Source organism: Zootoca vivipara, chromosome 7, assembly GCF_963506605.1.
Source record: "Zootoca vivipara chromosome 7, rZooViv1.1, whole genome shotgun sequence".
Taxonomy (NCBI): Eukaryota; Metazoa; Chordata; class Lepidosauria; order Squamata; family Lacertidae; genus Zootoca; species Zootoca vivipara.
The window spans coordinates 31112679-31127443 of record NC_083282.1 but is presented as its reverse complement, the minus strand read 5'-3'; the positions used below and the strand labels follow the sequence as shown (position 1 = coordinate 31127443).

The 14765-nt window shown below is 40.7% G+C and overlaps 1 protein-coding gene across 3 annotated transcripts in view; it reads right to left on the bottom strand.

Moving 5' to 3' along the window:
• Nucleotides 1-14765, bottom strand: part of SLC44A5 (solute carrier family 44 member 5) — an 88084-nt gene that overhangs the window by 19601 nt on the left and 53718 nt on the right. For 2 of the 3 annotated variants that reach the window (XM_035122672.2, XM_035122671.2), the window contains exons 11-19: nucleotides 14040-14152; nucleotides 12325-12456; nucleotides 9715-9814; nucleotides 6123-6215; nucleotides 5206-5293; nucleotides 3246-3508; nucleotides 2273-2367; nucleotides 1051-1154; nucleotides 64-137 (exon numbers count right to left, since the gene is read on the bottom strand). In XM_035122672.2, coding sequence (XP_034978563.2) covers nucleotides 64-137; nucleotides 1051-1154; nucleotides 2273-2367; nucleotides 3246-3508; nucleotides 5206-5293; nucleotides 6123-6215; nucleotides 9715-9814; nucleotides 12325-12456; nucleotides 14040-14152 — 1062 coding nt within the window. The remainder of the gene's footprint in view (nucleotides 1-63; nucleotides 138-1050; nucleotides 1155-2272; nucleotides 2368-3245; nucleotides 3509-5205; nucleotides 5294-6122; nucleotides 6216-9714; nucleotides 9815-12324; nucleotides 12457-14039; nucleotides 14153-14765) is intronic. The other variant, XR_009557888.1, reaches the window with a different exon arrangement.

The window sequence follows — 14765 nt, the reverse complement described above, 5'->3', positions numbered from 1 at the left end:
AATAACACATTTATCATGTTTTAAATGGCGAGTCCACAGATTATGGAATCCACGGCCCCTTACCTTACCACGTTTCTCATGAGCAGAAAGAAAGCTTCCCTTGCTGATGTGCAGAAGTTTTTACCATAAATCGCAATCTGCAAAATATTAACAGCTGTTAACATGTTTGCAGGAAAGCCCCATTATGAAAAGGGTTCGCACTAGGGGCCAGACCTATGAGTATGGCAAGTTACACGGAAAGAAAGATGTTATTTCCTCTCTGTGGACAAAAATATCCATCTGCACCTCACCCTGCTCTGTTTGCTTTTCAAGTTTTATTTCTACTAGAGCCCCAAAAGTGCCCTGCTAAGAGATACTGAAATATTTTCTCTAAAGCTAAGCCACAAATGGACAATTTGAGTTATTGTAAAGGAGCCAAAAATACAGGCAGATGATTGGCAGCACAGAATATGACAATGGACCTGGACATATGTCTGCTTAAGGCAAAAATATTAAGACTGACTTTAAACACAAGTCTGAAAAAAGAGAGTCTTCCAATTGTCTGGAAGAAATAAACCACCAAGGAAACTTTGCAGTGCGACCCAAAACAGCTTGGTACCCACACCTGTCATTAAGAACCTTAATCACAAATCCAAACAAACTACAGCAATGCACTCTACATAGGGCTGAATTGGCTGCCTTAGTTGTACATGCAAATCAGCATTCATTGTTTGTTTCTTCCAAAGAGACTATGACCGGTAAGGGAATTGCAAACCTTGGCTGTAGATCATGGCTTGTTTGGGGTGAAACAAACCATGAGCACTGGTTTAGACATAATGCTAAACCCTTGATTAAAGGAAGAGCTCAGTTTAAGGAGTTGTGCTATGTGCAAACATGACCATTGTTTTCATTGTTTCTTTCTATGGTTTTGTTTACTTTAAGTAAGATGATATCGCTAAATATTATAGTTTAAAATAAGGCTCACTAGGGGGTTGTGTTTGCCACACCACTAACTGGTCTTCAGGCAGGAAACAGCAGCATACTGGAAAAGAAGACAGAGAAAATACATACCATGATGTAGGCATTTCTGTTGATAAATTTGAGGAATTTTTCCAGGCACCAGAAACAGCATTTGAGGCAGCAAAGGAGGAACTTAGCAAAGACATTCTGTGAGCCTGCAGGAGGGGGGAAAGGAAACATTTCTTAAGAAAGAAGAAAACATAAGAAGATGGAAAACATTGCCCATACTTGATTTGACTTGGTTTGCACCAGGACATCTGTGTGGGTTTGCTGGCTGATTGCCTTCTCACTGATTCGCAAGAAGTATGTACAGTGTTTTGTGAGGGGTTTTGGTATTTAAAAAGGGGTGTGTGTGTCAGTACTGGTATCTTGATAAAAGTGTTGTGGGTGTCAGCACACAATGGCTGTCATGGGCAGCAAAAAGGCCAGAGGATATGGTACTTCTTATTGATGACTACCATCCCCTAAAAAGCACTACAGTATGTGGAATTTACCATGCTGTAGTTTATCAGTTTATCGAAGCCAGCACAAAACTGAACCACTGGATTTGCCACACAGCACATTTAAGCTGTTGTTGTTGACATGTAGTTCAGAACTGATAATGGTACTAGGATTTCCCATTCCACTCCATCCCTGCTTTTTTTTTTTTGTAAAAGCAAACTGTGGATTACTGTGAATGCACATTGTGCTGGTGCAGACTTCTGAAAGGATTCTCACTCTGCTCCTTTGTCACTTCTCCACCTGCTGCCTTACTAAAGTACAGCTTGTTGTGGTGTCCTAACTAGAGTTCGTCATTTGTTTCTGCCCAGTGAGTGGTGACCAAGGTTTGCTCTTGGGCTTACTGATTGTGGTTTTGGGGGAAAAGAATAAAAAAACTCTGGACCATGATGAGCCAGACTATGGAAGCCTCACACATAGCAGCAGGAGGAGAGCCGAGAACATTTCAACAATGTGGACAAGTACACTGAAGTTTAATGTGATATGAGAACCAGGCCATTGTTTCATCCAAAGGAGAAGCAGCATAAACGACAGACACCCTGAGCATTCCACGAACGATTATTATAAAAAAGAAAACCTCATCAGTTACTGCACAGATGCATTCACAGTGCATGCACACTGTATTTCCCACCATTAAAAGAGAAACAGGAGCTTGTGGCTCACATTTCTGAACCATACTAGCCTATGAGCTCAAGAGATGATTATCAGCTTTTCACAGCAAATATATACCATATGCTCAGTGGGAATAGAGAATGTGCAATGTCATGAAACTCACCTTTGAGTTTGTGATCCAGGTATTCCAGGATTACTCTAATGAGTTGGACTATTGCAAGAATTAAAGAGCCAAATGCTAGGGAACCAGTGTGATATCTAGTAGGAAAAATATATGGTACGAATCAGGAAGAGATATGTTTTTGGACACAGCGCTGTTATGATAAACAACACAGGTAAGGCAGCTGACACAACTTCCCACCACCCCTCTCCAAACTATGAATACAGTATAGCCATGGATTGCAAAATGCAGCTTCCTATACTGGAATTAAATAATTCTCTTATATTAATAAATCATGTATACACAAAGTATTCCTTTCTTTTGCTTTTGATTTCTAGCTTGCTCCTATCTCCAGGGCTAAAGGGAGGGTACAATTCAAATATTCTAAATAACTTATGAAAAGCAGCAAATGGGAAAGGCTGAATGAATGAGAGGAGGCTTTATTTGGTAAGCAGGGCCTATGATGGGACCGAGTTACAGAGCTGCCCTTCCTACACTGATGTTGCTGCTGCTTACCTGGATGGAGGTAGGGCGTGCCCAGGTGGTTGCACTGTCAGGGTCCCCCCCCCAATACCAATCTGGCAATTCTGCTAGTGTGCTGCATGGCTTCAACCTGCCCCACAGCGAAGATGTGATGTTGGGAGGGCAACTTAGTGGTCTTAGTCTACGACATGCACTGCTTCTGGTATACCAACTGGACTTGCAAGTATAGCGGTGTATTAAATTCTGTAATTGTTTTGATTCTAAAAGCCACTATTCATTGTAAGGTATAGGGCAGGCATCCCCAAACTTCGGCCCTCCAGATGTTTTGGACTACAATTCCCATCATCCCTGACCGCTGGTCCTGTTAGCTAGGGATCATGGGAGTTGTAGGCCAAAACATCTGGAGGGCCGCAGTTTGGGGGTGCCTGGTATAGGGCATGGTTTCTAAAAGCAGAAACAGATATGAATGTGGACGAGTGATTCTTTAACTTACCGTATTGCTCGTCCAAATGAAGAAAAGAGTGGGCATGCTGGAATATCAGCAGGTTTTCTAAAGGCCCAGTAGTAAGAGGCAAAGGCACCAGCAAGAGTACACTGACCCAATGCAATGGCAAAGTTCACCAGCCAGAGGAACACAAACACGTTGCTGATTTGAAAGATTAAGATGTATCTGTGGTACAGGCTTTCTCCACCATAGAAAGCAAAAGTACACTGGGCTCCTGGACACAGCTTGGTTACATTGGTTGTGTTGAATGTCTATGGACAAGGGGAGGGGGAAGAGGTCACAAATAAGGAGATATAAAAAGGTTTCAGTACAATTCTAAATCATCAACACATTAATAAATCTCATCTGCCAAATGATTTCATGAGAATAGTCCTAAAGGCTGGCAGCGATGGTCCAGTATCTTGCCCATGGCAGTAGCTAGACACAGGTAATACAGAAGGTTCCTAATGGAACTAAGGGCCAATAAAGTAACTACATCAGGGGCTGCCAACATTTTTGGTCCCATTTGGGATCTTGAGAAAGTGCTGTGGGCGCCAGTCACAAATGGCTGCCATTGGTGCATGGCATAACACAAAATAGCTGCTGTGGGAGTGGCACAAAACAAAATGGTTGCCTCAAGTAAAGGAGCAGAGAGAGAGAGAGAGTACCACAAAATGTTGTGGGTGTATCCTCTCTACCTCTGATAGGAGAAAGGCACCTATACCAACCACCACCAAACTCACTCACTGAGGGGAAGCTTTTTGCACTACAGTGGAACCTCGGTTTATGAACACCTCAGTTTATGAATTTTCGGTTTATGAACGCCGCGGACCCATCTGGAACGGATTAATTCATTTTCCACTACTTTCAATGGGAAAGTTTGCTTCAGTTTATGAACGCTTCAGTTTATGAACAGACTTCCGGAACCAATTACACCCATGCTTCAGTTTATGAACGCTTCAGTTTAAGTACTCCGCGGACCCGTCTGGAACGGATTAATCCACTTTCCATTACTTTCAATGGGAAAGTTTGCTTCAGTTTATGAACGCTTACTCCGCGGACCGTCTGGAACGGATTAATTCACTTTCCATTACTTTCAATGGGAAAGTTCGCTTCAGTTTATGAACGCTTCAGTTTATGAACAGACTTCTGGAACCAATTGTGTTCATAAACCGAGGTACCACTGTACTCTTGAGATCAAATAGGAAAGAGACAGTCAATGTCCAGTCCTGACAATCCATGAAATGTGGGCATGTTCTATGGAGAGACCAAGCCCATGCAAACACAACCTGAGCAGGAGGAGCAAACAGTCTTCAATTTATTCTGAGATTTTGAGGGGATATTTAATGAGACCTTCCATAGGCACTACAGAAGATACTGATGACTCCTGAACTAAATGGTTAATAAGTGGGACATATAGGTTTCATTTCATTTCATCTCTCTTTTAATTTGTATATCACCTTCCTGTATTATTATACAGCAACAAAATATACAACGAAGAACACACAGCTTATAAATAACCTGATCCAATACATAAGGTCATAATAAAACATAGTTTTAAAATGGAATGACTTCCATTAAATAAAGTAATATTTAATAATCTTTTAGAATATACAGTAATAGCACACAATAAAATTAACTCAAAACCCCAGCAAATGATAATTAAATAGAAATTCACTCTTAACAATTACAATAAAGAATTATTAATCCATGATCAATAAAAATAACTGCAAGTCGCGATGCATGAAATACTATACATTCAAAACCATGTAAAAGGATCAAATTGAGAAACAAAGACACACAAATAATAATAATGATGATGATTTTCATGTGTGCAGTTTTAGTATTAGAAAGTATAGGGAGTGGAGAACCTGCATTGTTTTTCAAACTGACTTCGTATGTACAGGACATTCAAAAAGAGCTAGAATTCACATAGCATTTTACAAAAATAAAATAAAATGCTGCTTACCTCTGGGTAGCAGGTCAGATTTGCATACTTGCACAGGCTTTGATTAGCCATGACTTTGTACACAGGTTCTCCGGATGTAGCTAGAAAGCTTGATTTAATTGGGTTAAGTAGGAAACAGAATCACAGACTCTGAACAGAGAAACATAGCACAAGAGATACTTGGCATTCACAGGGAAAGCCATAGAGAATACATTTAATTTCTGCCTTTCCATGTCTAGCATAAAATATGATACCCACTGTGCGAATGCACTTTCTACAACCCTATTTACTGTGCCTGCAAGCACTTCCAACAGGAGAGTAAAGCAGTTTACTTAATAACAAGTACAGCAGTGGGGTAACCTTGGGGGTAAGCACAGAAAAGGAAACAGTATGATTTAATGACTTTGTATATGGAGACCAAAGGGAAAGCTATGGGCAGATACAGAAGAATAAAAAATAAAAATACACCTCCAGGTGATCGCTTTGACGAGAGAGAAAAAGCTATAAATATTACTCTTCCGGGATGCTTTTTTCCCAAATGCAATGTGGTATCAGTAATACAAAACTGAGATTCCACTACCCTACAAAGTTCATCCAGAATGTGGTGCTGAGAAAGTATGCATCAATCTCATAACATGTTCAGGTGTCACTGTTATAAGAACACTTCAAGAACACCCGGTGAATGTTGTGGGGATTTCCCAGGATATGCAACCCAAAAAAAGCTTCCACACCAGTTTCCTGCCAAGCTTGGACTTGACTCAACTGAGACATAAAATTGACCGAGGGCGAGGACTCTTCTGCCTCCCCACTAGCCAGCACACTCAGTGTAGCTTCTTTTAGAAGAGGTGGCACTCTCCTTATTTTCTGGCTTAGTGCTAAAATGCTGACCTAGGAATGCAAGAAGCACCAAGACACCTTTCTTACTCAAAGAAGGATACACAGCTGTCACTGCCCAGTAAGAAATGCAGATTGCAATAAGGATGAAGGTGATGATTGGGTAGAATAATGTAGACATGATGTAACCAATTGCTCTAAGAAAGAGAAAGGAAAAATATATTTGTAAGCCATAAATATCAAAGTTTATATGCCTATTTTAGAAACGTTTCCCACTCTTGTTTGACTGAGTGATATGTTCCTTAGTAAAATATTCTTTATTGTTATTTCTGGTTTCCTACTTTCTCTTTTTTATTATAAAACCTCCCACCATTTTCTGTTGCATTCTGTTCCCGGTTCTATCTCCTCCTCCGTTTCATTCCTCTTTAACACTCTGTCATTGTTTTTTAGATTATCATTTTTATGTATTTTGCTCTGAGATGTATTGATTTTCCTGTACGTTGGCTTTTGCTTTCAGGTTTCATAACATTGATTCTTTTCTTCTTCTTAATTCCCCCTGAGCTGCCACCTTTTGTCCAGGCTGTGGTTGCTACTGTGCTCCTTGTCTTCTCTGGAAGCCCTGCTCCCGGGGCTTAGCATATCATTGTTTTTTTAAGCTGTCACAGCCAACCTGGTTCCCTTTTGCTCCCATACAACACTGTAATAGATCCTTCCTTCCTTCCTTCCTTCCTTCCTTCCTTCCTTCCTTCCTTCCTTCCTTCCGGGAATGTTTGTAGGAGTGAAACATAGTGGGTAGAATTCACCACTGAACTCTTCTGACTGTTCCATCAGCTTGCCAGACAGAATAATCCCAAATTGAAGGGCCGGTGCGGATGGGGTAAGCTCTGTTTCACAAGCAGAAGTGTCTGTGCAGGGCTTTCACTTAACAGGGCTCATTAGGTGCATCCTACCCACTGGATTTTGCTGTCGAAGCATTTTTCTGCAACCTTCACTAATAAAGGAATGGAAAGCTGATAATGCTTTTCTGTAATACTGCTGATATGGACCAAGGCTCAAGCACTGCGTGATAGTGAACACATTGAACAGTAGTTCCGCATGGGAAAATCATGACTGGTGCTAGAAACCCCTTGGATAGTTTTTGAGTCATTGGAGAAAAGTATCACCTTATGCCACTTAAGGAATAATCACAAATCAGTGGTTTTCAGGAATTAACAACAGATCTCTTGGCTGACAGTTAAGACACAGACCGTTTGCTCTAACAAACTGCTTGTTAACTGTTCTAGCAATAGATTGCAAATGCTTTATTGCTTAATATAAATTGCCTTTTCATTGAAAAAATGTTAAACTGAGCTGGGGGGGGATCATTTAGCTCTCAGTCATTAGCAACGTATTTTTCAAGGCCTTGACTATAGGGTACACTCTGGTGCATTCATAATTATTACATGCAGTATTTCTTTTCATGCATTATGCATAAATATCAGAAAGTATTGCCCTCAAGTGACCTTTCAATGCAGAGGCAAAACTATAAGGCATTATTACCTCCTACCAGGAAGTTTATAAAGTTTCAAGAGTGTTTCTGTTTGACGCTTATTTGAATAAAAGCATCTTATTTTACCGAGTGGCTCTGAATTGTAATGATAAGGATAAAATTATATAGTACAGACTGGTGCTGCAACAAATAACTGCTGAACTCCATGTTTATAGCTTTAATGAAAAGGGACTGTTACATATTTAAATCGCAGTCTCTTTATTCCACAAGAGCCTCCATATTTTGATGCTGCTAGCTTGAGAGAAAATTGGCTCCAAGAAAGGGCCCAGGTACATATCCACGTTCCAGCACTAGTATGATGAAGCTGTTAGCTGTATAAATGCTGTTTATGACAACAGACTCAAGAAATCTATACACTTGGTTACTCAAGCATAGGTTGCCACTGGGACGAAATCTGTTCTCACTTACAGCATCAGCATCATGGGAAGAATGTTGAATGTTTGATAAAGCAGTCTACCAAATTCACTATAAAAGTGGCGTACGTTTAGATCTAAAGACTCCCAAAACACTTACCCACCCCACTCACACACAAAACAAAGACCACCCCAGCCAACCACAAAGGAACAACCATATCCTAGGCCAACCCCAACATCTCTCACCATCAAAGGAACACAGTGAACAGCAGAGAACTTACAGAAGCGACGCTGACAAAAAACCCCACACTTATTAAGCAAAATAGAAACATTGTCACCCGACCATCCCACACCCTCCCCCCATCTACATTCCTTCCTCTCCCCTCACCAATGTCTCAACAAATGAAACTGATTTGTAAAAATGTTAAGAGAGACATTGCACATATCTTTGTAAACCAAGAAAACCCTTAATAAAATAAAAAAAGACTTGGTGTGTGAAAAGACCAATAAAGATAACCAACTAACGTTGCCTAAATGAAAATAAGAGTTTTATATGCAAATAAATACAATGCCCATGTTAGCACAGGGATCCTTCAGCAGTGTAGTGGCTACATTCATTCGTTTGTTCATTTAATTTGTATACTGCACTATACCCACAAGTCTCAGGGCAGTTTACACCACTTTTAGACTGTGTTGTTGAGCAATTTCTGTTCTACACCCTGACAGATGTTCTACATGGACTTCTGGATTATATTCTGTCACCTTTACTGTCGAATATTTATATGAATCTGTGGGATGAGACTGTTAAATAGCCTGGCATGTGGTGGTATAATATTCACCCAACTGAATTTTTCATTCACAGTGCTTCTAAAAACAACATTCTCAATAATGAGCTGGATAAAGGATATGCAACAGTTGTGGCCCACCTAATCTTATGGGTGTTGTGTGCCAGTTCTTAAATGGGGCTATAGTAATTCTGGCACAGTATATTTGCAATCTGGGTGCACTCCATGAGAGAGGTTTGCTCCTGGATGCTAGATATGTGCTGTGCCTTCTGTCAGGAACATCTGAAATGCTGGTTACAAATTTTTGTGAGGGTCTTTTTAAAATTATTTTATGAATTTATGCCTTCCACATGTCTCTAGGCCGATGGACATATAACTAAAAATAGCTTTAAGAACAGTACAAAAAGGATAATTATAAATAGACTTTTAAAAAATCAATGCAGTATAAACACCTAAGGTAGAGACAGTTTCATCCAGCAGCAAAAACCTGTTGAAACAAAAATGTCTTGAATTGTTTCTGGAAAGTACAAATAGAGGACATGTGTCATATCTTAACAGGGATGCTGTTCCACGGAACCTGTCCCTACCACATGTTAGCACTGCAGACTACATGGTTTATACGTGGTGCTGTGCTTGAATTATAGGCAATTCACAATGTGGCTGCTGTTCTTTGGCTAGGGTGCCAGTACACACAGGGAGAAGTTCATGCCCATGACCTTGATATTGCATTGATTTCCAATCACTTTGCAGGCTGCCGCATATTGACCTCTCCATGTGACTACTTGCTAATTTGAGGATCGAGTTCCAAGTGATACTTTCCCCTATTCTTCAGGGAGAGGAATCGTATGAACTGAGCAACTGCATGATTAGGCATTCATAAGTTACTCTCAAGAATATCTGCATGGTGAGAGGGAAGGGCTTGTCTCACTCCTTCAAAGTGCTATTTCAGTGCCAAAAAAACAATGCAAATATGAGAGGTCCAATGATTATGTGTTTCCAGTATACATACCTGCTACCTTCTTTCAAAAGTGCAATGGCGATTCGGATTCGATTTCTCAGAAATATTAACATTAGTATAATGACAACTTCCACTATGCAAAGTAGTATCACTGAAAGCAAGAAAATTAAGTTTATCGACAGATATCAAACCAGGACATCACCCCTTTCAGTGGTGCACTTTACAAGCCCTGATTTCTAAAGTGCTTGGAAAGCATAATGCCAGCCAGAATGTGTTCCCCTGTCCTGATTACATTTGTGTGTTTAATTATACATATATAAGGTTCATACTTGATGAGCATTATAGTATATGAGTGTGAATGATTTGTCTTAAAACAAAGCAATAAAATGCTGTGCTTTGTTTGAAATGCTCTGTTCCATTTGAAGAAATATATATTTACGATTAGACAATCATTATCCAGTGGTTGGCTTTTGCTGCTATTTTAGCATAGTATTTGGGAAAGACGAATGGAATTGGTGTTTTAAAAGATGTGTCTGATCGTGACCTCTATTATCCTAGTGTCACTCAAAAATGATTCCAAGATAATCAGGATTGTTATTTGAGCCTAAAAGCAGCCTGAGAACACGGGAGTGGAGCTTGGAAATATGATTACGTAACAAATAATTTTAAGGATGTTGTCACATAAAATTGTGTAGTAAATATCTGTTACTTGATGAGCATTTTCAGGGACGGCTGCAACAAAACTGTGTGGCAATTGACATTTACTCTAATACAGAATTTTAAAATATTCCTTAAACTGTAATCAAGCATTTAAGAACATTATAAAACACTTTTAACAAATTACTAACGATTGTGTGTAAACTATCACACAGTTATTGCAGTGACAGCGATGTATTATTTTGTATTACATTCTCCCACTCCCCCAACTTTCATACTGTTTTGTGTGTATGTGCCAGTACTCCCAGCAAACTGAATAAACCGTGAGATTATTATACAAATTCCTCTCAGGTTGTTTACATACCCAGGCACGTGTTCATATTAGCTGCCCCCCGCCCCCAATGTTACTCCTTGAAGAACAACCTTCAGTTTGCTCGCCTTTTCCAAACCCGACCCAGAAAGTATACTGCAATTTGCAATGAACAATTTCACATGGCAATGGATGGATGCTGGGCTGACACACGATGATTCGCATACCCTTCACCTATCAAACACTCGGTGCCCAATGCATTTGAGAAACAGATCCATGAGAGCAGAAAGTGCAAAGGCAGAAAATTGCACAACGGGCCCAATAATCATGTGGAAAATATATTATGCAAATTAGCTCCTCGAGGCAACTTCCTCACTTGTTCCAGAAACAAACGCTCTCCAAGGATGTATGCTCGCGTTTTCATTGAGGGCTGTATGATTTCAGGAGTTTCATGGCTAATGGCATTGTAACATTCTTGATTTTTTTTATGAAAACAAAAAGCAAGCATCTTTGTTTCTGTAACTATATGGGATACATTAAAGAGAGAAGCATCCCAGGCTATTCCTGAGGACTGCTTTAAATAAACTCACACAGTGTGTGCGTGTATACACACACACAGTATATACTATATCTATATCTAATCTATAAAATTGCTGATAATTTTGGAGTTAAAACCTTCCACGTGGAGGAAGTACACAACAAAATCTCTCTACACTGGCTAAAAAATGTTCAAAATGTTGCCAAAAGTTTAAAAGTCAAACATGAAATCTAAATTTAGTTCTGGTTTTAATTTCTAAAAGAGTTGCCAAAGTCAAGCTTCTTCAAAGGCCACTCCCTCGTCTCCCCAATACCAGATTTGTAGAAGCAGATTGTGTCCATTTCGTGGTGAAGAGAATATAATACACACATACCAAAGGGTTAAAAAACAATAATCCTGCAGTGCGGTCTCGGCAGTAGAAACAGATTTCAGACCCGGCTCTAATCTAGTCTGTGTTAATTCTCTTTTACAGATATTTCGAACATTATTACTTCCCTAGACAGGACTTTCTCTAAATTCAATATGCTGTTGCTTTGGTAAAAAGCTTTATAGATTGCTTTGCTTTGCTTTGTTGGTTATACTGCTGAAAATTAATATATTATAAAAAAGCAACTGGTAAATTATTGTAGAACTGACCCCCCCCCAAAAAAAGGTATTACCTTGCTCATCAATAATCCGTATAATATGTTCATCACACCTGACAGTAAATCCTCAGAATATAGACAACTGAAGACTCTCCCCATCCCTCTTTTCAATTATTTTGCTTATTTAGACTAGATTTTTCCAGTTCCCATCAGCTGCAGACAGCATGGCCAATGGTGAGGCATAATGGGCATTGCCCTGTGTTTGCTCTTAATGGGAAGCTATTAATTGCTGCACATGTCCATGCAAATGTGAAATCATCACATCTAACCACTGCATACCTGATTTTTTATTGTTTATATATATGCGCAGAAGTGCTTTCTTTGCAGGAAGCTCTTAACATTTGGCCTCCAGTCAGCAACTTGAGCACTAGAAAGCTTCTTAAGGCAAGAGCTCTATGAAACAATGCTGATGTCATGCGCCTTAGTGCCCATCACAACAACAAAAAATCCTGTTTAATTAGATGAATGCAAAGTGGGTGTCAAAATACAGACTTCTCGTTAAATGCACTTACTAAATGCTAACCATGTTTGCCTCAGTTGCAGATACACCCTGAAGTCTGTCTGGAATCCAATGTCGTAGATAGTAAGATCAGAGCCAGGTATTCCATGAAGGCGATGGTATTCCCAGTAGCAATGCCATATACCTTTTGAAACAAAGAATACACACTGGAAAGAGTGACATAGATCAATTCTCTAATCTCTGCACAAATGGTAGGTCCCACCAAATCCCACCCCCGCCATGGAATCCAAACCACAGGCAGAGAACAGCTTATTTGCAGAAAGGTGAAGTGGCTCCATAATATAATATCACTAGCTAATTTCTTCAGGGGGCAATTTGTTTTCCACTCCCAAACATACTGAGCAGCCGGAACAAGAGCACCATCAAAAGTCATTCACTGGAGACCTCCACAGGAAATATTTGGCAAGGTGTAGTTTCAAACCATTTCAAACAAATAATTTCCTACACTGTCTGGAAAAAGCATAGAATTAACAAATGGATATTCATGTGTGATGACTGTGCATGTAACTCTTTCCCTGTATACACCCAGCCAGGGAACTTGGGGCTCTCCAAATATCATTGGACTACAACTCCCACCATCCCTGAATGTTGGCCATGCAGGATGGGGTTGATGGGAAATGGAGTCCAGCAACATCTGGAACCAGCAGCATAGCATGGTTTGCCAGGGCCTTGTGCAGGCAGGCGGGCATGTGCCGAGAGTGAACGAAGCCCGCTGCGCCAGTCCAGCACTTGCCACCAACACTGCCAGAGCGATGCCAGCCCTGAACTATTCTGTGAGCCTTGCAAAGCAGCTCAGGGCTGGCAGGGCAGCATGAGAAGAACTCATGGCTGTGGCATCCCTCTCACTGCTCTGCCAGACCTAAGCTGCTTTGTGATACTAGGATCATCCCAGCCCAGAAAAAATGTGCCTGGGGCCATTGCCCCAGCAGCTCCCTTCCATGCTATGCCCCTGTCTGGAGCACCATTCCTGTACAAATCAGTAAGCCACAGCCAATTGCAGCTTCACAACACACATATACGGAGTGAAATAGACAGCTATCCTTATATTAAAAACCCTCATTATGTCTGAAGCGGCCAGAGGTCTCTTTGAAGAGCCCTTGTTCTGTATTTCAGGTTTTAGTAAGACACAGAGTGGAGAAAGGATGATGAACCTTCCAGCTTATAAAACCACAGGAAGAAAAGAGAAAATGTTTGTTTAATCTTGCAGCCACCGACAATTCCTAACAAAAGCCAGATGGTGATGTTAGTCTTCTAGATATAGAAAAGAGACGCAGCTGCACAGTGGGTAGAATATGGCAGGCTTTTGCATGGTTCTTCTTTTTGGCACATTAAACTGCCAGAAAATATACTGCTGTCCTGCTGAGGGAAGAAAAACACAAACATGCCTTGCACCATCACAAGCAGGCACACACCTCAGCTGAACGAGGTCCAGCCCACAGTCTGTGGACTTTGATAAGACTTGTTTGGGCTGCTGGGTTTAGAAGAGGAATGGACTGAGGGAGGGTTTTTTTAAAAAATAAGTGCAGTGCTCAACTAGGAATTGCTCAGTAGCAAGTAGACTATTGAGGACAGAGGGTGATAAGTATAGGCAGACAATTCCCAGTTAATGGTTGATGAATTCATTGGTAGGAGTCACTTTCCCTCTAACCCCAACCTATAAACTTTGGATATGTAGTTCTGTGTCAAAAGCAAATCATTGGCACCTACCATAACCTATAATCCCAATCACACCAAAGATGAAAATCCAGAAGAGAACACTTGCTATGAATCTCAAAAGCACAAGGAAGAGCAAGCTGACAACCATTGCAATGAACAGGCCTCTGGAAAAGAAAGACATAGCAATTTAAAGAAATCAGCAGCTAGGCACCTGTCCTCTCTTCAATGCTCCCTCCCACTGCATTTACTTTACAAACAATAACACTTTCTGATACGAGTGTTTTCCCTATCCAGGTCTGATGCTCAGTGTTTTAAATACATTGCAGCATAGGCGTTATCTCCCCAGGAGCTCTGGGTGCCGGAGCACCCCCAAAATCCCCCATATGGCATACTTGCAGGCACCACACACTGTGGAAAGAGTGTGGTGTTCAAGTGGGGGGTGATGGAAGAGAGAGCACAGAGTTCAGGTAGGAGGGGTCCAGTCACTGCCACGTTGCTGGAGCTCATGCCCCACCCCATGGTATGACGTTATGATGCCACAGCATGCGTCATGATGTCATGGCACATGCATACTGATGATAATATATTGTTGTTGTTGTTGTTGTTGTTGTTACCCCACCCACCTGGGTATAAGTACATTAAAACATCAGTCATTAAAAACTTCCCTAAACAGGGCTGCCTTCAGATGTCTTCTAAACATCAGATAGTTGTTTATCTCCTTGACATCTGATGGGAGGGTGTTCCACAGGGCGGGCGCCACTACCAAGAAGGCCCTCT